Source organism: Pyxicephalus adspersus, chromosome 9, assembly GCF_032062135.1.
Source record: "Pyxicephalus adspersus chromosome 9, UCB_Pads_2.0, whole genome shotgun sequence".
Classification (NCBI taxonomy): domain Eukaryota; kingdom Metazoa; phylum Chordata; class Amphibia; order Anura; family Pyxicephalidae; genus Pyxicephalus; species Pyxicephalus adspersus.
The window spans coordinates 60,410,571-60,434,472 of NC_092866.1; the positions used below are offsets into that span (position 1 = coordinate 60,410,571).

Consider the following 23,902-nt stretch of genomic DNA (forward strand, 5'->3'; position numbering starts at 1 on the left):
TCTCTGGAATGGTCTTCCTCATCCTATTCAGGTTGCTTCTACTTTCTGCTCATTTAAAAGATCCCTCAGAACCCATCTTTACTCTCACCTACCCATCTGCTTCTGTTTCCTAAAACCTTCACTACTTACTCCACTCCATATCTCCCCTCCTACTGTGTGCTACTTCCTCCACCTCTTAGATTGTAAGCTCTTCTGGACAGGGTCATCTCCTCCTCCTGTGTCATTGCTATTTAGCAAATTTGGTACCATCCTTGTTCAAAGTCTTAAAATATTATTGAACATGCATTACCTTGCCCCTAAACAATTTTTCTTAAAACAGATGCACAATATGACCAAACGTTTGTGGACACCTGATCAGCACATCCATGCAAGTTTGTTAGAAAACCAAATCACCATGGTCATGCCCATTTTTTGCCATAATGGCCTCCATTTTTCTGGGAAGGCTTTCCATACGATTCTGGAGAGTGTCAGTGTGAATTTGTGCCCATGTGAGAGGTCAGGTACTAATGTTAGATGAAAACTATTGGCTTTCGGTGGGCATTCCAATTCCTGCCAAGCATAGGGCGAGGTCAGGGATCTGTGCAAGCCACCGGAGATCCTTCACCACACACTGAGGGACAGTTAGTGACATGACTATGAACTTAGTGAAGCACTGCGTAATATGTTGGCGCTAATATTAATAATAGGTTCATATAAAAAGACATAAACAATGCAACAATGTATGTATGCATCCTTCATTTGTTTTCTACAAGCAGAGTAAGTATGTGAGTATGACCTGGTATTGGAATCTTGAAGTCCCTGCACATTAGGAATGGAGTTTATTAGTAAAAAGTTGGTCAAGTGTTTTTTCAAAGAGAAAACAGATTCACAGAAAAATTAGCTCATTAATGCACAGATTAGGTAGGTCCCATGACGATTCGTGCCCAGGGTAAGTGGGTTGATGATGGTGGCCAGCAGACTAAGGAAATCCCTGGACTGAAGGTGAATATTGCAGTACAGTTTTCTCCCCAGCCCCTTTTAGCCCAGGTGTACACCACCTGATTCTTTTCAGTAACCACCCGGCTGTTTTTGGCTGGTTATCGAAGAGTTGGGTACAGAGGCTGCCACCTGCCTACAATTTCTTCTCACTCGGCATTTAAAAATTTCTAGGTTGAACACTGCAGTATAAGCTGGTTTTGCAATTTGTTATCCATGGATGGAGTTTGTCTTTACCAGCACCCTTAGCTTGAAACATCTGAAGAAGAATCCACCAATGTGTGGCCATAAGTTATTCCACAATATTTTGGATGATGGGGGAGGGAGGGGAGTAAGCCACCAAGCACCAACTTCTTTTTGCAGGACAATTCATCCCACGTGAGTACTCCAAGTCAGTGAATGTCTGTGGATGAACAATTATTCCAAAATCTGCAGCGGTGGTTGAATTAAGTGAATGTTCTCCTACAACTGAGGGTATCCTTACCCACAGGAAACAGCTGCAGTGATAAAACCCAAGTGAGACCCTAGGACTATTGCATGTGCAGAACTCTGCTGCCTGAGCTTTTTTTTTAGCTTATTACTGTAAATAAATTCTTATACCATAGGAAGATACAATAATATACAATTCAAGATTGTTCCTTTTATTCACAGTGCTTGTGCCACCAAGAATGCAGTCAATGACAAACGTATTTTGCATGCGATCTTCTAGCATCATAACTGCAAACCCTTTGTCACATGTCACTCTGTAGTGAGAGAAAGACGCTCGTTGTACAATGAGTACTCACGTTGTCCAGGTCTGGGATGTCAAGGAAATACTCTGGATACTCGTATGAAACTCCCACGTTGTTTACTGACAAAAAAAGGAAGAGGATGTTACATATCTGTGTGTTCGGATTCGCTTTACAAACGCATCTTGTATGTTACACAGAGTGAAATGTTGTACAAAAGGCACATCATGAGTCGAGGACACTAGGAACGTCACTGTTTATACGTCAACAACTATGCAAGTTATTATTTTTAAACAGGATTTATTTAGCACCAACATATTGCGCAGCGCTGTACATTAAATAGGGGTTGCAAATGACTGACAGATACAGACAGTGACACAGGAGGAGAGGACCCTGTCCAGAGGAGCTTACAATCTAGGAGGTGGGGGAAGTAGCACACAGGGGAGGGGAGATATGTAATGGGGGGAAGTAGTGAGGGTTTAAGAGACAGAAGAAGATAGGTAGGCAAGTTTGAAATGATGGGTTTTGAGTTTACTTTTAAATGAGCAGAATGTAGGAGCAAGCCGAAAAGTACACGGAAGACTATTCCAGTCGGGGCAGCTCTAAAGTCTTGGAGCTGTGCGTGTGAGGAGGTTATGAGTGAGGAAGTCATTAGTAGGTCACTGGAGTAGAAGAGCGGCTAGGGGAGTATTTTTCTACCAGGTCAGAAATGTAAGTGGGACAAGAACTGGGGAGGGATTTGAAGGCAAAGCACAGGAGCTTGAATTTAATTCTAAGGTGAAATGGAAGCCAATAAAGAGAACTACAAAGAGAAGCAGCAGAAGAGAAGCGGTGGGAAGGATGAATGAATCTGGCTGCAGTGTTTAAAATAGATTGTATGAGATTAATACCAAATATTAGCACTGTGGCAAATAGACATATTTTCATTCCAGCCTGTTCAAGGCTGTGCAGTTTTGCCGGCATCTCCAAAGACCTTGAACATGACTGGGACATCGCCATGTAGGACAGAGGTGGGAAAACATTTTGACAGATAGACCTGGGCAGTATCAGATGGATGGAGAGTGTTTGTATGAACTGATATATAAGTTACATGTAAAAGCAATTACCTAAAGGTAAAAGAAAACTTACTTTAAAACTACATTCAATTTCAGTGGCAACAGTGTTGTTGGTCACCATTTTTTGCACATGGACAATTTTGTATCCATATTTGATGGTCCGGATTTAAACGCCCAACGAGATGTATATGACCTGCGGCCATAGTTTGCCCATACTTGATGTAAGATGTAAACACTAAACTAGTCAGACTGCAACAGTTTGCTTGGAAAGTTTCTGTATATGGTGATAAGAAGGGCTTACGGGTTATGATAAGCAATTAACAACCTCAACCTTGTACACAAAAAGATTTGCAAAATGTAAGCAGTTAATGTTTGAAGCGCTTATATTTTATAAATCACATGATCTGTGCTACATGGCCCAAAACACTTTTTTTCTATTAGTAGGTTTCTTTAAAACAAAGTCCTCCAGGTGCTTGCAACCATCTGCAAATTACTTAAAGAGTTCCCTGGGATCCCCCTATCTCAGGGATGCTTTGTTACAGAATGTAAACTAATGCCAACATTTTGGTGTCTTCGCACATTCCCTCATTTTTCTTCCGGGCCAGCGAGCACTTCCATTTCATATGGAGGCCGATAGGGAAGAAAGGAATAAAGAAACCCTGCCAGCTATTGTTCAGTGTTCTCCCCAGGCCCTTTTGGATGGGTGCATCACCTGGCATTTTTTTGGTGACCACCCGACTGTTTTTAAGTAGTTACTGAAGAGCTGGGTCATAATACAGGAGCTGCCACCCACCTACAATTTCTTCCCACCCAGGTTAAAACAATTTCTGGGTTGAACACTGTTGCTGCAACACTGCTTCAGAAAAAAAAAAATGAATAAATGACAACAGAATGCTTTATAAAATGTGTATAGTTGTTAGTCATAGAATGGGGAGCACAATTTATATAAATGAAAGGGGGGAAAAAAAAAGCCAGGGAGGGCATCGCATCAAGTGATCTGTAAGAGTCACATGACCAGTCTTGCCTGCGACACAGCAAGGGGAGCCATGGCCACACAACAAATGCATTTTATGAATGCCATAATTGCAGTTATGATGTGGAGTAATAAGGTAAAGCATAGCAGAGAGGGGATAGAGATATCCATTCTTTTTTATAAATGGGCATTTCGCCATGTCCTGCTATAAACAGGTTCCCTTTGAAGACATTGGATGGAAGCTACGAAATGCGTTTGCCTGCTGATCTGAGATCGCATGGCAGCCAGTCATGTAAAAAATAAAAACCCAGGCAATACCGTGATCACCGACAGCGATACAGAGGGTCTAATTTAATGATATTTCTGCTTTAGGGCTATAAAATGACACGAAATGCATACTGCTTGTAGCTGATGTGTCAGACATTTTTTTCTGCAAAAATTAAGGAACGATTTCTTTCACCTGAAAAATACATTGGGCAATAATTGTGCATTGCAGAATAATAGCAAAATAATACTTTGCGATACAAAAAAAAATGGTAATGCATTACATAGAGAATGGAAAAACAAGACAAGAATGGTAAGACTTGTAAGGCTAAACAATTCTCGCCTAACAAGGTTGAATTTTCTGTTTAAGGTTCTTACAAATATTTTTTTCGCAGGCAGATGATCACTCCACTGGAAAGCGTTTTTTTTTTTTTCTTACGTCAGCGGGTAACCCAACATGTTCCCTTGTTTATGAAGATCATTCCATTTTACGGTACATGCGCACACCGGCCAATAGATGGCAGCAAGGGCTAAGGAGAAGAGCCATGGTTTTTCCGCAGAATGAAAACACTTCCTGCTGGATCATCTAAACTCAACTGGATGATTCCCCAAAGCTGTCTATAGAAAAAGTGCACAGACACAAAACCTACAGTTCAAATCAGGAGTTTCGGAAGATGTGATTCTTTTCGATGCTTTGTTAAAAAAAAAAAAAAATCAAATAATGTTGTCGGCATCAAATGGAGCATTAATGTAAAAAAACAAGTAGAATTCCATTTGTGAGAACAATGGGTGTTAAATGGCCATGAGCAGGGTTGGGCAAAAAAAAAAAAAAAATACATTCAGATCATCCCATTATCAGCTTTATTGATGTCAAAGTAGGCCATTGTTCTCCAACTCCTTAAAGGGGAACTCTACAAGTCACTTCTCCCTGAAGCCCCCTAGGATATTTTTATTAAACTATACAATTTTGGGTAACTTTATGAATCCTTCCTCTGCTTCCTTGGAGGTGGGAAAAAGACAATACTTCCCACTTGTGGTATAACATGTGACCTGGTTCGGCTCTGGGTTATGCCCATGATAGCCTGGGCTCAAAGGAAAGGGGTCACATGACGTTGGCTGTCATTCACCTTGAAAGATGAGCCTCACTGGACCCTAGGGTGCTTACCCAGTGAGGGTCAGTGTTATTATTATCTATACACAGTATTTATATAGTGCTGACATATTACGCAGCACTGTACAAAGTGATGTCACTAGCTGTCCCTCAAATGGGTTCACAATCTAATGTCCTTATCATAGTCATATGTCTAATACAGACTAAGGACAATTTTGAGGGAAGACAATTAACCTAACTGCATGTTTTTGGAATGTGGGAGAAAACCCGGAGGAAACCCATGCAAACACGTGGAGAACCTACAAACTCCATGCAGATAGTGTCAAGGCCGAAATTCGAACCTGGGACCCAGCACTGCAAAGGCCGGAGTGCTTACCACTGAGCCACTCTACGGCCCTATAGTGTTAGGTATAAGATAAGTATTGCAACAAAAACTGCTTTAACAGGTGCATGGCAACAAAGAAAATTGTTTAGCCTAAAGTCTGTCCCAGCTATAAAGTGACCAGGTGGCTCTATATGGCTAGAAGTAGGGTTTCTGCTGCCCAAATATTAGACGTGAGGAGAGGGAGCAAGTCACACTTCCTTACAGAGCAGAAATACAGGTATATTCAGGTCATGTGTTGCTGTTAGTAAGTGAAGGGTTTCCTGGGTTTCGGCATAAACTGAGCTCAGGTCTTCCATATGAAGAATCAGTTTTGTGTGACGGGTGTAGGACACTAGAAGTGAGAACCATCAGCCCAGCTTTGCTTTGGGGTCTATTTATAAAACAGGGAATCTGACATTCCCTCAAACATTCCTTGGTGGAAATCATTGCTGCCACTGAAACACATGGACCTGGAAGATTCCCACGAGGAAATGTCCGATTCCCCTTTTTTTTTATAAAGCCCTTTGCGTGCGTTTTGGAGAAATGGTTTAAATGATGCTTTTCAGATGTCTACCAGCTGCCTAGTAATGATTTGTACAATCACTATCAGGAGATGTATTTATAAAGAAGTCCTTGAACTTTCACCATTTTTACTGGAGGTGAATCAATTAGTGCCATGCATAGCACATGTACCTGGAAGATTCATATGCCTCTTTGGTAAATGTCAGATTCACTGGTTTATAAATATGTCTCAATCAGGTTTTCTCTTAAAGCAGACCTAAACCCAAAATTTTTACTTACATAAAATAAAAATGTACTTAAAGTAAAAGTAAAAACTTACTTAAAGGGGTTGACAACCCTATTATTTAAAGTAAACATTTTATTTATTTATTTTTAAAATTTGCAACATCTTTTCCAAAAAAAAAGTTGCAGCACCTCCCCATTGTGTATTGATCCCCGTGGCAAAGCCTCCCGGGATACCTATGTCACGCATCCTGGGAGGCTCTTGGTTGCTCCTTCTGCTCATGCCCTGACTCCGGCAGAAGGAGTCCTTTCATTAATGGAAGAAAAAATTGCTGATCTCATGCATGCGCAGTGAGATCACCAACTTTTTTTCCCCATCTTCGTCTCCCGATCTTGCACCTGCACAGTATGAGCTCAGGTGATGCAGGAAGAAGAACCCAGAAGAAGAGAGAAGAGGTTGGTGCCTGGCGCTTCCTCTGCACCGGGCCAATGAGAGATACCAGGACGGCACGGGACCCAAACAAAGAAACCTCCCGGCGGATAGACGGATCTGCGGGATTAAGGTAAGTGTGTTTTTTTGAGTTTAGTTCCGCTTTAACATATGAAACCACAAATTAATGTTTTTTTTTCAGATGTTGTTGTTCCAGGGAGCACCAGCAGTGCAGTAAAAAGAGATATTGTATTTACCAATGGTGAGGTCGAACACCATGACATTTAACCATATATCTGGTTTCGTAATTTGTCAGCTGCAGTCTGCTTTAATTACTTTAAGTGGACATTTTTCTATGTGATCCCCAAATTCTTCAGGATGAAACCTTTATCTTTGTGAAAGTGCCCAGACACCTTTGACTAAGTGAAGGTTTGTAGTTTGATATTATTAGTGAAGCTCTGTACAGGAACAGGTCACAGCCGGGCTCCTGCAACAATCTAAGTATATTAAAAAGGACGTGGATTGAGGACGCTGTGCCAAAACAAGGCAGGAGGAGGCCAAATGACTGGTTACCAAGATTGCCTATGGTCCACCTTAAGCTGATCCTGTTCTGTTATGGGTTTTGCATGGAGTCGGTCATCTTGGTGGAGAAGCAGGGCTTTGCTTTCTTCTATCAAAGACCTCCCCCTTCCAAAAAAAAAACTGATGAATGGTGGGTAATATTCAAGAAGCATGAGAGGTAGAGTAAGCAAAGATTTATTACATGGATACAGATTCGGGGGGAGATCCTTGCACTGCACGGCCTCAGGTACAGCTTCCTACTCAGCTCTTAAGGACTCCTCTATGATGGTAGTCTAAAGCACCAAATCAAGTTAATTTATGATGGAAATGCTTTTAGTAAACTAAGATCCTTCTTAAATTTGCCTTATTAGCTCAAATCCCACTTTTAGGTCGCTCATGCTGCCTTCATATACACTGCAGTTTACAGTGAGAAGGTTTCAGCAACACAGGCAGTGCTGTCAATCCGGAATGCAGTGTGCAAGATTTGGTGTGGCCAGAGGATAGGCTTGTGAATCAGCAATCAATTATGCCAATACTCATTCCTCCTGCAACATTTTTCATCACACACCATAGTGCAATCAGGTACAGCTAAGAGAAGAGTGAAACCTCTGGGAGCAGTGCAGAACTAAACCCTTTTGTATACTCACCTGCCCCGGTTCTGGCATGGGGACCACTATCTTTTTTTTTTTTTCTTCTCTTCCTGCCATCTTGACTGGCTAGGTTGGGATGCCATGTGCAGGAGTTTGTTCAATATCGGCATCCAGAGGGAAAGCCGAGATGTGCCTGGGTTCCCGACAATAAACAGAGCATACGCAGCTCAATCAAATTTTGACCGGAGAGACAATAAGTCAGGCAAGTAAGAATGCTAGTTGCAAGAAACATTGTGCCTGTCTTTTCCTGCAATAAAGACCTGCTAGATGCAAAATTTAGTTCTGCTTTAATGTTAACCAGTGCTCCTCCCCAGCACCTTTTAGCTGGGCGCACCAACCGGCACTTTTCAGCTGTTTTTGGGTGATTACTGAAGAATTGGGTTACAATACAGAGGCTGCCACCCGCCTAAAATTTCTTACCACCCGGCTTAAAAAAAATTCTATGTTGAACACTGTTAACTATTCATCGTAATGCAAAACACTGTCTCTCTTTAACGTCCATCTAAACTCAAGAACTAAAATGGTATACACTACAATCTAGGTGTGGTGGCTTTTTATTTAATCAGGTGATCCCACCAGTGACAGAATATCTGTTCTATGCTCACTCACTGCACTTACCTCTAGAACAGCAGCTTTGTCATCTTAGCATAGAAAGTGTTAGGACTACAGAACACCTTCCCTTCTCCTCATCTCCATAATATAGAGAAGAGGTGAGATGAGCAGAGCTGATGACACCAATAACAGTGCAGCACAGGAAACATGTACAGGAAAGCTCCAAGCTTACTGGGTTTCAGCAAGGTATTTTCTAAACTTTTGAACCGATATAACTAAACACATATTTTAGAGACGGAAAAGAGTCTGAGTCAAACAAACAAATGAGTCGTTTGTTGAGGATTAAATATACACTTTGAAATGAGCTCTCCAGCATTGGGTTCCTTTACCAATCCTATATATAACTCTTTACTTACCAAGCACTCCAATTTCAAGACCTTTCAGCCCGGCTTCAATGCGCCCATAGATCTCTGCGGGTTTACCAAAATCTGCTGCAATTACTTTGGTTTCCACTTTGAACTTTTCTCCTAAGAATAAACAAAAACATAATATAGAATTAGTTCCAATCTTGGTGTAAGTGTAAATGAGCTTTTAGACTGAAGCCCCAAAATGTCTAATCGGAGATAAATTCCTTAACAAAATACAGGTATTTAAATACAAATGTTTACTACACAAATAATGCAGCTCAGAATGTATTAACACATCAATTATTCAAGCAGAACCTGCATTTGGCATCATTCTTTACAGTCCCTGTATAACAAAACAGACTGGGAGATTGAAAAGCAGCACGAGGAGAACCAATTGTGAAGAATGGTGAATCGAGAATGACACAGAAATGAGCTCACTGATCTGCTGCTTCTTTTTTCACTATTCAGTCACAGGGAAGGGAAAGTTGTAAGGGTTACTGAACTGCAGCAGAAAAAAATTCTATGACCAGCTAGATAAACAGAGCTGTTAAACATGGGAGCTGGATGGACAGAGATACAACGCTCTTATATGTATTTTTAGTTGTTTGCTTGGAGGTTACCTTTATAGCAGGACTAAACCCTGATTTTAAAAAGATGGTGGTGCCCATAACAGGAAATGTATTTAAATAATTGCAATCAGGTAGGTCCCTTATTGCAGAGGAGACAGGAGATGTCTCTTCTGCAATGAAATAACCTTACCTGGCCGATTGCAATTGTTTAAATATACTCACCTGCTGTCCCTGTTCCATCATGGATGCCACCATCATCTTCTCCTCTTCCTAGTTGTGATCTTCAGTCATTTTGATTGGCTGGGCTGGGACGACACAACTCCTGCGAATTCATATGAGAGGAGATAGCGATCCAAGTCAATCCTTAATCAATTCCAGTGTTCTTCCCGGCCCCTTCTAGCTGGGTGCACCACACGGCACTTTTCAGTAACCACCTGGCTGTTTTTGGATGGTTACTGAAAAGTTAGGTCACAATACAGGGGCTGCCACCCACCTACAGCCTCTTACCACCCAGCTTAAAGCGGACCAAAACTTCATATTCTTATTTTACATAGAAGGGTACACAACCCTTCTAAAAAGAGGTGCAGCACCGCCCTTTAAGTCTTGATGGCAGAAGCGATCAAGACGTAATGGGAGCACAGAGCCTCCCGGGATATCTACGTTATGCATCCCGAGAGGCTTTGACTGCTCCTTCTACACATGCCTGATCTTGGGCATTTTTCCCCCAAGGGGAAAGAAATGATCTCACACATACCCAGCGATTTTTTGCCCCCTTTTACAGCGGCTACATCCCCCAATCTCGCACCTGCACAGGGCAAGATCGGGTGAAGTAGCAAGAATACAGTAGATGGCAGTGCCCGGTGCTTCCTCAGTGCCGGGACAACAAAGACTTCCAGGACAACGGAGACCAGACCGTGGGAATAACCAGCGCCATCGAGGGACTTGCAGGATTAAGGGAAGTGTGTTTTTTTTTATTTTTAGTTAGTTTCGCTTTAAAGAAATTTCTAGGGGGAACACTGCATTCTATTGCAATTCAATTTTGCAATATTTTGCTTTACTAGCTTTTGCAAGTTCATTCAGTTTTATTTCTTAAAGATTCTTTAAACCATTTCCCATATTATTGCTGCACAAAAAAAGAAAGACTAAAATCTGAATGGAAAGGAGTTTAACCTGAAATTTAAATATCTGATGCTGCATTAACTTTACATTATTTGTAAAGTTAATGCAGTTTATTTGTTATAGTTAATGTAACTATACATTACATTAACTACAAAAAAAAAAAAAAGGAAAAATGACGGAGCTGTCATAAACTCATTTACTAATAAAGCAGCAAAGAAGTGAAAAGTGTTGTCTATAACCTTCATCAGATGCTGGTTTTATTTTTAGAAAGTGGAATTAAGAAATCGAGTTGCTATGAACAACGCCTCCACCTATCCTTTCCCCCGCAATCCTAATCCATTGATTGAAATCGCTTCACCAAGCAAGTGCATCCTCTGCAGCAGCCTGAAGTCACGATACAGACACATGAATCGGATGAGAAGCGTGCCTCCCCTCTCACAACGCACATCTGGATCTTGTTTTATATTTTTTTTATGAAAGGCAGAAATAAAACTAAAAAAAAAGAGAACCGTGAGCTATTGCTTTAGATTTGTTTTAGCATGGAGGCTATTTGAGGACAAGGAGGTTGGGTCTTGCTTGGTGTCATTCACATCACCCATTGCTCCCTTCAGAAAAGACTTTCTTCTTATAATATCATGATGGTGATTCTTTTTTTGTGGGGGGGAAGGAGTTTGCAGGGCTAAACTAATGTGGCTTCCCATGATACCCTGCGGGTCTCCAGGAGTAGAATGGTTCATTGGAGGCTGGATAGCCACTGAGCCGTGATATATGTACAGGACAGCAGTAAGGGGAACGTGACAGCTCTGTATACCTACGACCTGGTCCATGGAGACAAACTGAATCATCCCCACCAATGCAAAATAACTGCCGACGTGACAGGTGCTCTTAAAGGCAATCTCCAAGAACACAGCTAAATGCACCAATAAAAAAAATATTCCGGCCGCCAAAGGATTTGCATAGGTTGCTTACATTAGGTAGAGGAAGGATACCTAATCCGTCCATGCTGCAGGTAAAGCGAAGCTGGAGCTACACTTTAGGAATCCATGATCAGAGCGGTAATTATCGCATAGGCAATGTTCCCTCCAGCAATAATCCCCCCGACCTGTCTGATCTGTCCGGGTATCTAGCAAAAAGCTGAGCGTCCAGGTTATCCCGGCTTCCCCTGCATGTGCCGGGAATGAACGCAAGTGAGCAGAAGTTTCATCCTCCCGACCCGGCCAATGAAGGTGGCCAAAGATCAATGCCAGGAGAAGGAAAAAGATGACTGTTTTTTTTTTTTTTGCTGTGTGGGAGGAAATTGTAGGTGGGGGCAACCCCTGTATTGTGACCCAACTCATCAGTAACCACCTGAAAACAGCTGGGTGGTTACTAAAAAGTGCCGGGTGCTGCGCCCAGCTAAAAGGACCCGGGGAGAACACTGAAAAATGGGGACAGGTGGGTATTGCAGGGTTTAGTTCTGTAGCAAGCAGCATTTACAGAATTTACTTGTCCTTTCCTCAGCCTGTGACAGGACAGTGACAGGAGAGGTAGCAGGCTGATAACCTCTTCTTTACTCTTATTAAGTTGCTCCTAATTAGCCAATGAACATTGCTCTTCTGGTTGCTTCTCCCACAGTCTTGAGTTTTGTTGGACAGGGACTGCAAGAGGCTTTCACCATACCAAACTTAGGTACTTACACTGTTTGCATTGAAAAAAAATATATTTTATGAAAAAATGAATACAAATCTGCATTAATGTGGCTTTTTATATCTACCTGGAAGAGCATCAGTGTTCTCCCCAGCCCCTTTTAGCTGGGCACACCACCCTGCGTTTTTCAGTAACCACCCAGCTGTTTTTGGATGGTTACGGAGGAGCTGGGTCACAACAAAGGGGCTGACATCCACCTACAATTTCTTCCCACCCAGCTTAAAAAAAATTCTGGGTTGAACACTGAGCATGTGTGAATATTCCTATACTGGAGCATGCTTATTTTTCCAATCATCTCCAGGTGCAGAAATAAACAGCCCTCTTTATGCCAACTCTGACCAGATTTTGCATGGTCACATCCAGGTTTGAACCTTTTTGCCCTCCATTACTCTTTTTCTGACCATAAATTGTGATAGTGGGTTTACACGCCAATAGGGAGGCGCAAGGGGTGGGTGGCTGCTGCCAGAGCGTGACCATGCAAGCTGTTGATGGAAATTGCAGAACAGAGCACCATTGGTTTTTTGGGGGAGCTCTAGAAATGCCATAGAATCTAGAATGTCATAGCATTATCAGATTTGATCATTTGTAAGTCAAAAAGGGAAGGAAGGTCTTTACAAGAGAAAATTACAGCAAGGGTTTCCTATATTAAGTGAGTTTTTAAAGTTAGACATCCACGATGAGGTTAGATGGGCAAACATGACATCTGCACGCGTGCAAGCAGGGAGTAAGTGACAGCTCTGTGCAGCACGTCACTACTATGCAATGAGCTTTTGGGTGACCTCAATAACGTCTCAGGGGGTATAGTGGAAAGATGGGCGTCAGTGAACCGGCACATCATGGCCTGCAATTCTCCCCGTTGCAGACTGCATTATGTATCTGCTGTTGAGTCCCCGGGGGCGTTTGGCCTTGTGACGCAGTAGTGGCGTTTCTGTGCACTCAGGTGGCTTAAAGGACGTTCAGAATGCATTGCTCCAAGTATTGCTGAAATACTACAGACAGGAAAAAAAAAAAAAAAAAAAAACAGAAAATGGGACTCCAAGGACATCATATACTTAATAACAGATTTAAAACACCAGCAACTTTATTAACTATACATTAAAAAACACCAATTTACATGATAAAAGAAACAACATGTGATCTCAATCAATTTGTTTAACCCACGCGTTTCGCAGAAGAATAATAACCCTGCTTTATCAGGGGTAGAATTTGAGATCAATTGCATATGCCTCAACATTTTTGGCCTACTGCACCACCAACGGAACATTAAGTAAGAGGCGTCCCATCTGGAAGGATCATTGTTACTCCATCGGGAGCGTTCTTTAGATAGGAGGAAGATGGCAATTCATATCCATATCGAAAACCCCTACTACTCCCAGTCACTTCCACATGCAAAAGAAAATATGTGGACATTGGAATCAGCGCAGAGCAAATCACCTCTGAAGTGTAGGACATTTAGGAAAAAAAACAGGCCATTGTGTCACTGCCAAAAGGACAGAGGGCAAGCTGACAATTCAGGGGAGCTTGCAGGAAAACATATAGAGGATTATTTTTAGCCATTTAAAAAAGTATTTAATTGGTTTACCTGGTTATTTATGGTCACACTTATCTCTTCCTCGCTAAAGCGCAGGCGCCTCTCTCCTGCAATTGCGGGCAGTTCTGACTCTGGGCGCGCCTGCTCTTTCAAGTTTTATCAGTTTTGCCCATCCCGCCGGCCAAGCAGGAAATAGCCTCTTAACCATCCCTGGCTATTTAGCTAGCTCACACACAGCATTCAGCGTTCATGCAACGTGTCTCCACTAGTGCCAAGCCCCCTATGAAAGCTGCCATCGCTGCTGTTCTCTTGAAAAAGCTATCTAATGGTTTCTAATGCCCAGCATCATACGGCTATCTTTTAAAATTAATAATGAAGAACTTAATTATGCCCTCCTAAACATTTAAAAAAGCAACAAGAATAATTGGAACTTACTCTGGATACATGTACCATTTAGTACACTTTATTACATATACAACAAAACATAAATAGGTAAAACATACATATATTTGATTCATCAAAACCAAGTTGCTCAAAGCAAAAAACAGCGACATACAAAGTTCATACTTTGTCTCAATCCTCGCTCTTTGTGGAAGCTCTATGTTTCAGATCTGAAATTGGCATCAAACAACAACATTGGAAACAACATCCAAGCAGGAAACAAATTGCTATTCCATATGTTTGTAGGTTGCCTCCAAATCGGACAACCAAATACCTCCTATTTCTTATCTTTTATTCCTATCCGACAGGTGTTTCAATGGATCACCCAAACTTTTGTCAGCCTTCCTAAACATGTCTGGCCAGACACCGCAAATGCCAGTGAAAAATTTGTGCAATGGCCATCATCAGCGTTGGCACACCTTACATTGAAGTCTATGAAGTGTTCCCCTGAGGACACAATTGGGGACATGCATGCGCCGGAGACTTGAAAATATGGTTTTGGTTTTTTAGGTGCCCTCACTGGACCAAGAATGGGCATTCCTATTCGATATCTCAATGATATATCAAATATCGATGGTGACTGGATGAATGGAACAAATGGCTCTCCATGGAGCAAGCTACACAAGTTTGCACCTATTTTATATTAAAGTAAAAACAACTGAAAAAAAAAAACACTAAAAGACGTGGACAGAGAAAAGCCAGGATCTGCAAGAGGGAGACCACTCCAATATATCACAGACAGGACACAACCCCTCACTTCACCACAAACTAAAATATTACTTTTGGAGGAACAAATGATTTGATAGTCCTGATAATAAACCTAGGTTGCTCATGCTGGCTGTAGACTACTAGAGAAAAAGCTTTATTCTGTGCAGTAAAAGACAATCTGATTTATTTGCATCCATTCAGAAAAATCAGGCCAAGAGCTTCTGTAATCCCATCATGCACTTCCCCATTCACGGAAAGTAGACATGAGGAACATGTGGCCCGTTCAAGCAGAAATAGGAAAGTGACACTCACAATGGCTGCTGGCTTTGATTAAAAGATCGCTTCTTAAACAGCAGGCAGAGAGAGAGAATAATTCGCCTACGATTATGTCCGCACAACCAGGGCCTTGGCTAAAAGTTGCCTATAATAAACCGCTTGCATGTGCAGGAATTTTGCTTGCAGCAGGCAGTTTGCTATCCTGGAGCTAAAGGTATGATGCAAAAAAAAAAAAAAAAAAAAAAAAACTTTCAGGAAGTTTTTAGGTGTTTCTTTTTTTGGCAGTTTTTTGTTTTTTTGCATCTCAATGCTGTCAGTTACATGTAGTCTCTTTCAGCTACTTGCTCCCTATATGCAGCTGCACAATTTTTCAAAAAGGCTTCCTGATTATTACAAGGGAGGGTTATGCCTATAGTAAGCTGGCATGTTTGCATATAGACTCCCATAGAAGCACATGTGATATAGTGACAACACATGTTGGAATACCTGGAATACAGAGTGTTGTCACCTCTTGTGTGCAAACTACCCTGACCATCTACAGGCTCTCCACATATACCAGCAACCTAAAGTACACCTACAAATGAGCTCTAGCTATCTCCTAGCAGCTTTTGTTTGCTACCTGGCCCAGAGCAGGATCATTTTGGAGCTCCCTTATAATGTTTTACTGTAGCTTCATGTCATAGGACCCTACTGAGACCCTGTGCTTTCCTGACAAAAGGGAATAAGGTTGTGTTCAGAGCCAGGGACCACTCAGCCTGCTCCTATTTAAGATGATGGGCAGCACGGTGGCTCAGGGGTTAGCACTCTGGCCTTTGCAGCGCTAGGTCCTAGGTTCAAATCCCAGCCAGGACACTATCTGCATGGAGTTTGCAGGTTCTCCCCGTATCTGCGTGGGTTTCCTCCGGGTACTCCGGTTTCCTCCCACATCCCAAAAACATGCAGTTAGGTTCATTGGCTCCCCCTAAATTGACCTAGACTACACTAATGACATATGACTATAGTAGGGACATTAGATTGTGAGCTCCTTTGAGGGACAGCTAGTGACACAACTATGGACTCTGTACAGCGCTTAGTAATATGATGGCGCTATATAAATACTGTATAATAATAATAAAATAATAATGATGGCCAGGCCATCAGATAATAAAATAAGGGGCAAACAGTGCAGATATCTGCGCAAGAAGAAAGCCAGAAATTACAGCCTAACTTTAAGGATTTTATATTAGATTGCAGTCCATCTGTAAATACTCTTATACTTTAAATATTCTGTGGAACTGACAAGCAGTGAAAATGTAAACTTTGCCCATTCTAGATGATGCATCAGCTTCTAGAAAGTAAAATGCGACAGTAGAAAAAGCAGGGGAGTTCTGTCCTGCACCAGGTAGAATAATAAAAGTTTGCATCGGATAGGAGATTTGAAGTGTGTCTCTGTTTCCTTTTGGTTCATGAATTATTGAGAGTGGAAGGCAAGCTTTAAGCTGGGTACACATGTGCAATAATTGTCATTGGAAAAGATTTTTCATGATCCTTTCCAACGACAAAAGACTGAATGATGCATGAATGAGCTTTGTAGATACAGCACCATTCTGCTCTATGGAGAGAGGAAGGTGAGAACAATAGAGTGGCACCCAGCTGCACACACTCACCTTCACTTTCACTTTCACTTTCATTACGTTCGGTCCTCTTTCCTAGTCCTTGGATTTGCCAGGATGAACGAAAGACGACACGCACTGTACACACGCCAGATTCTCGTCCAATATCAGCCCTTAAGCTATTATTGGACGAGAATCTTCTGACGTGTGTTTGAAGCTTTAGGCAAACATTGTCGGTGATGGCATTAGGCGATCCAAGAGGTTGGCACCTTACCAGCCAATTGGTCATCCCAACGGTAAATCTAGTTCTTAACTACTAGGAGTTCATCAACTAACAGCAGGTGGTACTGAATTGCATACTATCACCCACAATAATTTTCTATGGGTGGCTGGTGGGTGAGACACTAGATGTAGCATTTTAACTGCATTTGTAATTCACTGACAAATTGAGAGAGGAATAAGAAGTACAAGGAGTAAAATAGTTGTGCTGAAATGCAGAGGACATGGTGATAGCAAAGTGATAGAGAGATGAGCTCTTCAGTTTGCTGCTTCTCTTGTTCTTGTACTGTTTAATCACAGACTGGGGAAGGAAAGTTGTAAGAGTCACTTAAAGCAGACCTATCACCACATTTTTTACTTTATATAGAAGGGTGTATATAAAGTGATAATGTTCATTTTTTCCGCTAAATGCCTTTAAAAAAAAAAGGCTAATCCCCTCCCCTTCTGCCTATACCACCGCTGCGGTAAAGAGTGAATGGGATTGCAGAGTCAATGACCTGTGTATCCCAGGAGGCTTCACATCCACCCACAGAAACCCAGGAGAGCCAGGGGGGAACCGGCATCTCTGCTCATCCAACTGAGAGACTTTCCTCTCCCTGCCCCATCATAACTTTCAAATGACTTACAATCACCATTCTATGGGAGGGCATCAGAGGTGAAAACTAGCAAAAATAAATCAGCAGTTAAATGAATAAGTCTGTTCTGGACAACAATAACTAAACAGGATTAACTAAACACAGCACTGTACATTAAATAGGGGTTGCAAATGACAGACAGACACCGGAGAAGGAGAGGACCCTGTCCAGAGAAGTTTACAAGTTCTTTGTTATACAGCTGTTTTTGGTGTAAACACTTAATTATTGTGAAGTATTTAGTAAGTTTTCGATAATAATTTCAAGCAGAATTTCATGGCTGGAGAAAATGTCACTCTACAAGAGCGGTCCCTTCGGCACTGTTTGTTTTTTTTTCTCTAGGGGGAAAGGAAACAGAATAAATACTTACCTTAGTTTTGGTTATTACATACTTCCTCCTCTTTCTTAGATTGATGCCCTAAAGCTGCTCATCTTTGCAGCCATGCTATGCCAGCAGCATAACAGACCTGATTTTTCAACTGTCCCTTCCCTGGTCTATGACTGGACAGCAAAAGGAGAAGCAGAAGACTAATGAGCTCATCTCTGTTGCCCTTTTTACTTTCATCAGAATCTTTGTTTGCACATATGCAATGAAACACAACTGCCTCCTTGTGTTGCATGTTCTTTTCATAGTCCAAGCTTTGTTGTACAGGGCCAACCCGAGTGAATATCAAGTATTTGCACCTTTTGCATACCTTTATTATGTATTAATAAATATAGAGCTGCCTTAATTAGTATCATTTATATCAGCCTACAGCTCAGCTTTAGGATGGTGATGCCTACACATCTGTAGTTTAGTGCTAGTGCAGATCCCAAAGTTTTAGTATCACTGGCCTATGGTTACAGTTTCTTGTATAAAGGGGTTCATTGCAAAGCAGAAATTAGTTGGTAACAAAACTCAAGCATAACCATTTCCCATATCCTGTTGGCAATGAAAATTGGAAATAGCATTGCCAGTGGCTTGCCATAAGGAATGGACATAACATAACAACAAATAATAACAAGAAGGGATCGCTTTTGTTCAGGTTGCAAAGGACAGAGTATTTATTAGTCCCAGCTACGCAGCAGGCAGCATTAGATCAGCTCAGCCTTGCCGCAGCTGTCAGGAATGATCAGCAATCATTTCTGAAAGCCAAGTGTTGCTTGGCAAAGGGGTGAAATACCCTAAAACATTCTACCTGACAAATTCACCAGGAAGTGGACGCTGCTGCCTTCTTGGTTGCTGTTGTTCAGGTTGCTAATGCTTGCACGTAGAACTCAGCCTCTGCGCTCTCCTTCATAAACCCAGAGAAAGGGCTCTTCCTGAAAAAATCCCCAATCTTGGCCACAGAGGGTCGAAAATCTAGGATCCTTTATCCTAGGCCAACTGTCATGTGACATTTCTCTGGATGTTTATGAGCATTTTTTTTTCCCTTTTGACATTGTAGGTTCATTATATTGCACCAGGTCTATCCAAATTTTTAGTTTTGGATGTCACTGTATTTGCTCACCCTTAAGGCTATGTATACACGCGATTTTTGTCATTGGAAAGGATCTTTGACAATCCTTTCCAACGACAAAAGACGGAATGAGTATGAACGAGCGCTGTACAAACATCGCCCTTCAGCTCTATGGAAAGAGGAGGGGGAGAGTGAGCGAGCGGCACCCCGCTGCGCTCTCTCCCCTTCACTTGTATTACGATTGTTTGTGGATTCGCCAGGACAGATCCCTGAACAACGTCGGACGATCTCTGTTCAAACGATAATCATCTGACGTGTGTACATAGCCTAAGAAAAGTGGATGGATAGCAACAAAATTCTCTTTTCCATTTTCAAAGTATCACAGGGAAAAAAAATAAATAAAGGGGGAATCAGACTCACGGATGGTTCTGGCAACCTCATCAAGCTTATCCTGCGATCTACTGATAAGGACGATAGAAATTCCACGCTTCGCCAGCTGCAGAAAAAAAATAATTTGTTATTTATATGAATAAAAGTTATACAAATTAGAGTAATTAAGAGACTTAGTATAGAATAACATTTTAATAGAAATGGTAAAATGCAATAGGCAAAATTTGAGCCCTTTAGTCAGCCTCTTTGATGCTTCCCATCTAGGATACAAAACTACAATCAGCAGACCTGATAGTTAATTGTTTAAAATGGACCTGGAATCAAAAAGTGAAGATTCGCTATTTCATGGGGAGCATCTAGAAATGTTACTTGTGCCAAATAAATACCCTGCAAGAATCCCTTTTATCAGTATTCTTTCTGTGCCTCGTTCCTTGCATTGCTTTAGATCTGCAGTGTGAGATACTCAAGGGGAGATTATTTTGTGTCATGGTGCTGCTCATGGTTCTCCTTGCTGGACAGTAAGCTGTACCTGAAGACCTGCGGTGCTTTTCAACCACCTCTTGAATGAATAATTATGGAATATTACTCATCATAACCAATCAAAAGCTCACAAGCTAGAGTTGGACAGTTCTGAGATGAGGGAGAAAACCCCTCACCTCTATCATGATGACAAGGGAGGGTAAATGAAAGATCGGGTGCAGATATCCTATGGGGAAAGAACGGGTGTAGAGATCCTATAGGAAAGGATCAGGTGTAGAGATCCTATAGGGAAGGATCGGGTGCGGAGATCCCATAGGGAAGGATCAGGTGCAGAGATCCTATAGGAAAGGATCGAGTGCAGAGACCCTATAGGGAAGGATCGGGTGCAGAGATCCTTTAGGGAAGGATCGGGTGCAGAGATCCTAAAGGAAAGGATTGGGTGCAGAGATCCTAAAGGAAAGGATCGGGTGCAGAGATCCTATAGGGAAGGATTGGGTGCAGAGATGCTTTAAAAAAATACTACCCATTAATCTTTTGTCCTTTGTCTAATTTTTGTGGAAGAGGAAGGGATTCTACAGATCAGGACCTTATTTTGAATCTCCGGGCAGCTAACCTAACCTCACTCGTTTCTACTATAGTTATAAAATATACAGTGTCTTCAGAGTGGCCCAGCCAGAGCCTTAAAGAGAACCTTATTGAAAATCTTCAGGAAGACCTGATAATGGCCCTCAACCGACGGTCCCCATCCAACCTGACTGAGCTTGGCACAATCTGAATAACAGCGGAAAATGCCCCTATCCAGGTGTGCAAAGTTTGTTCAATCATCACTCAAAAAGATTCCAGGCTGTATTTGCTGCCAAAAGGTGCTTCAACTAACTTAAGGGTTTATTTCAGTTTTTATTTTTTAATAAAATAATAAAAAAATTGTCTAAGATTCTGTAGATTATTAGGAAACAATAAATAAACAAATATACCGTCAGGCTGCAACATAACAAAATTGAAAAAAGTGAAGGGGGTCTAACAACTTTCTGAAGCCTCGGTAATTTGGTCGGCATCCATCCTCAGCTTACCATTCTACTACAAACATGTTTTAACTAGACAGACAGCAAAGTTCAGTGGCTCTGCTCTTGTGTAAGGAAAAAGAGGAGTAGCTATCAGGACAGATTTGGATTTTCATGCTAGTTCTCTGTTTAACAATTTTTTTTTACACCCATATATCACTGGATGGAATGACAGTGTATATGTCTGACTAGAGTTTAACTTTTAATGGGTTGTAGCAAAATAAACTGCTCACCTCCTCTGCGTATGCTTTTCCAATTCCATCTGTGGCTCCAGTCACAACTGCAAAGAAAAGAGAAAAGGTGAGTTGAGTTAAATCATCAAGATTAATTTGTAGAATTTATCAACAGACATTCAATATCATGTCATCGCTGGGCTTATCATGTCATCAGTATGAATACTGAAACTGAATAAAATTTAGTTTGCTATAACAGTGTGTATCAAACAATTGTCATTGCTGTGTAAATACAATACTGTTGTGTTTTGCTGTATTTCAGGGTCTCCCGATCTCTTGCACCTTGTTTTCTGTTATTACCTGTCTACATGTAGTCCAGGAATGGAATTTCCCAATATGGGTTTCCTATTGGTGACAACAGTGGATCACAGAATATGTAATCTGTAAAAAAAAAGGCCATTTGCCTTTCTCTACCATAGGAGAAGGATGGAAGTCTCTAGATTTTCATTCTGCAGATATGGTCTTCAAGTTAAGGGAAGTGCCGGACATTCTGCTTGGAGATCCCAGCATGCTCTGCTTCTGGGTTATAAACCCCAGCATGTTATAATTTGTAGTATTTGAAGGTATATACCTATGATGCCTACCCATTCTCTACTTATGATGCTGGCGGGGGGAAAGTGTGTGTATTTTCCAAACTTTTATTTTGGATAAATTAGTTTTTTGCGGTTTCCCATTTGGTAGATTTCTCCTCACTTCCTTTCCTGGGGGTGCAAGAGATACAGAGCAGAAGAAGAAGAAAAAAAGAAAATAGAAATTTCCCTCTTAGACAATGGTCACTAGGACAAATAGAGTCAATCTGAGTTTGCCTGGACCCAGAGGATCTAATCACCCATATCAAAAACTACATTTTTATGGATGCTGTAGGGTTTTGGCAACTTTCTGGAGTCCAGGAACTTCCTATAAAGTGGAACTAATGTCCCTCTTTGAAAATTGGCAATGGCTGGTGGTTATTGCAAGAAGAGACAGGAGATGCCCATTCTGCAATATATATCCTTACCTGCCTGATCGCAATTCAGCTCTCAAATTGCATGCAAGTGCATGCTAGGGTTAGTCAGCATTCACGCTTTCCCTTGCATGTGCCGGGACTTAATGAACTTCTATATACCTGCAAGGGAGTTACGTCATCCTGTTGCAGCCAATCAGGATGGCTGAAGATCAGGGCACGGAAAGAAAGATGGGTACCCACGATAGAACAGGGACAGATGAGTATTGATGGGTTTAGTTCTGCTTTAAATGATAATTGTGCTTATAAATTAAAAAAAAACACTGTCCTCGATCTGTAATGGAAATAATGTCAATGGCATTCCCTTCCTGGAATTTGCCATTACATATACCTTCTGCAGCCTTCTGCATTCCCGGCACCAATCTAGAGGCAGGGCACAGGGTCTATGGTCAATTTCAGGTCCCATAGACCAGCAGCCACCAACCGGTGGTCCGCGGCTTTGGCCGGTGCTCCGCCCAGCAGGGTCCTTCTCCTGACCCCGCTGATCATGTCCTCCCTATAGCCACAACTTTTGTTCTGTCCACAGCCCTGCACTACTGCCCCCCTAGGATGTTTAGCAAGCAGGTCTGAGCCTGTGATGGGAGAGAGGGCAGGTTCTGGCATTATGACGTTTCCTCCCTTTTTGAGTGACACATGACTCCCCGCGCATGCGCGGTCCAGATTCCGGACCTGGCACATGCGCACTCGCTTGTATTACACACCGCCAGATTTAAAATGATAAATTTAGTGGTCCGTGAGGTCCGAAAGGTTGGCAACTACTGCCATAGACAACATCTGGGTCCACTTTAAGGTTGAAATTATACCCGGTGCATTGCCTGTTAGCCTGATACATGGATATTCTCAGCTGGGGTTGCACCTAATAGCACATTCTTAACACAGCGTGCCATTTACATTTATCATTATGGGGGGGGGGGGTAAATAGCAGCTGCCTAAATTTTGATGATATATTTTGTCTGTTACTAGGTGTCGGTCACCTTAGCATTCAACTATTTTACACGCTCAGCAAGACTCCGAAGACGAGACCACCTTCTAGCGGATCGTTTGGAGAAGCAAAACCAGGCGACGTGGGATAAAAATATCTTCCACTCTTTGTCCTCAACTTTCTGGGAACAGTTATTTTTAGCAACTACCCAATCAACCTTATCTAAATCAAACATCAAAAATAGACTAGAAAAACACTGCAAGCAAAAAGAGGTATTTTTAGCTGCCCTGTCTGTTCCTTCATCCACCAAAATCTGAAAGCCCAGCTCAAGCACGATCACTTGTCAATTCAAAGCTAGTCCCATTTTGTGACCCCCTATCCCTCCTCCTTCCTTCCCAAACACCTGAATAGAGCAAACACTCGATTGATTAAAGATTAATACTGCTGCAGACTCGTGACAGATGCCTCTCCTATCAGTTCTTTTGGGAAGGCAAAAAAAAAGGGGGGGGCATGCATAAGAGGGATGACAGAAAACTTACATCAGTATTCCTCTTGGGGATCCATTACATAGAAAGAAAATTGCTATTTCAATTCCCCTTTGTTGCTAAAAATAGCAGCCCCAATTGATTCAAGCAAACAGGGCACAGGCTTAGCAGAGCCGAATATAGAAAGCGCTGAATTCCCCGAGACTGAATGCTAACGCAGCCTAACAGATGCCAGCTCACAT

The 23,902-nt window shown here is 41.8% G+C and overlaps 1 protein-coding gene across 1 annotated transcript in view; it reads right to left on the minus strand.

Moving 5' to 3' along the window:
- HSD17B12 (hydroxysteroid 17-beta dehydrogenase 12) overlaps positions 1–23,902 on the minus strand; it is a 66,820-nt gene that overhangs the window by 22,636 nt on the left and 20,282 nt on the right. The window contains exons 2-5 of the mRNA XM_072422219.1: positions 21,251–21,297; positions 19,507–19,582; positions 8,824–8,934; positions 1,761–1,825 (exon numbers count right to left, since the gene is read on the minus strand). Of these exons, the coding sequence (XP_072278320.1) occupies positions 1,761–1,825; positions 8,824–8,934; positions 19,507–19,582; positions 21,251–21,297 (299 nt within the window). The remainder of the gene's footprint in view (positions 1–1,760; positions 1,826–8,823; positions 8,935–19,506; positions 19,583–21,250; positions 21,298–23,902) is intronic.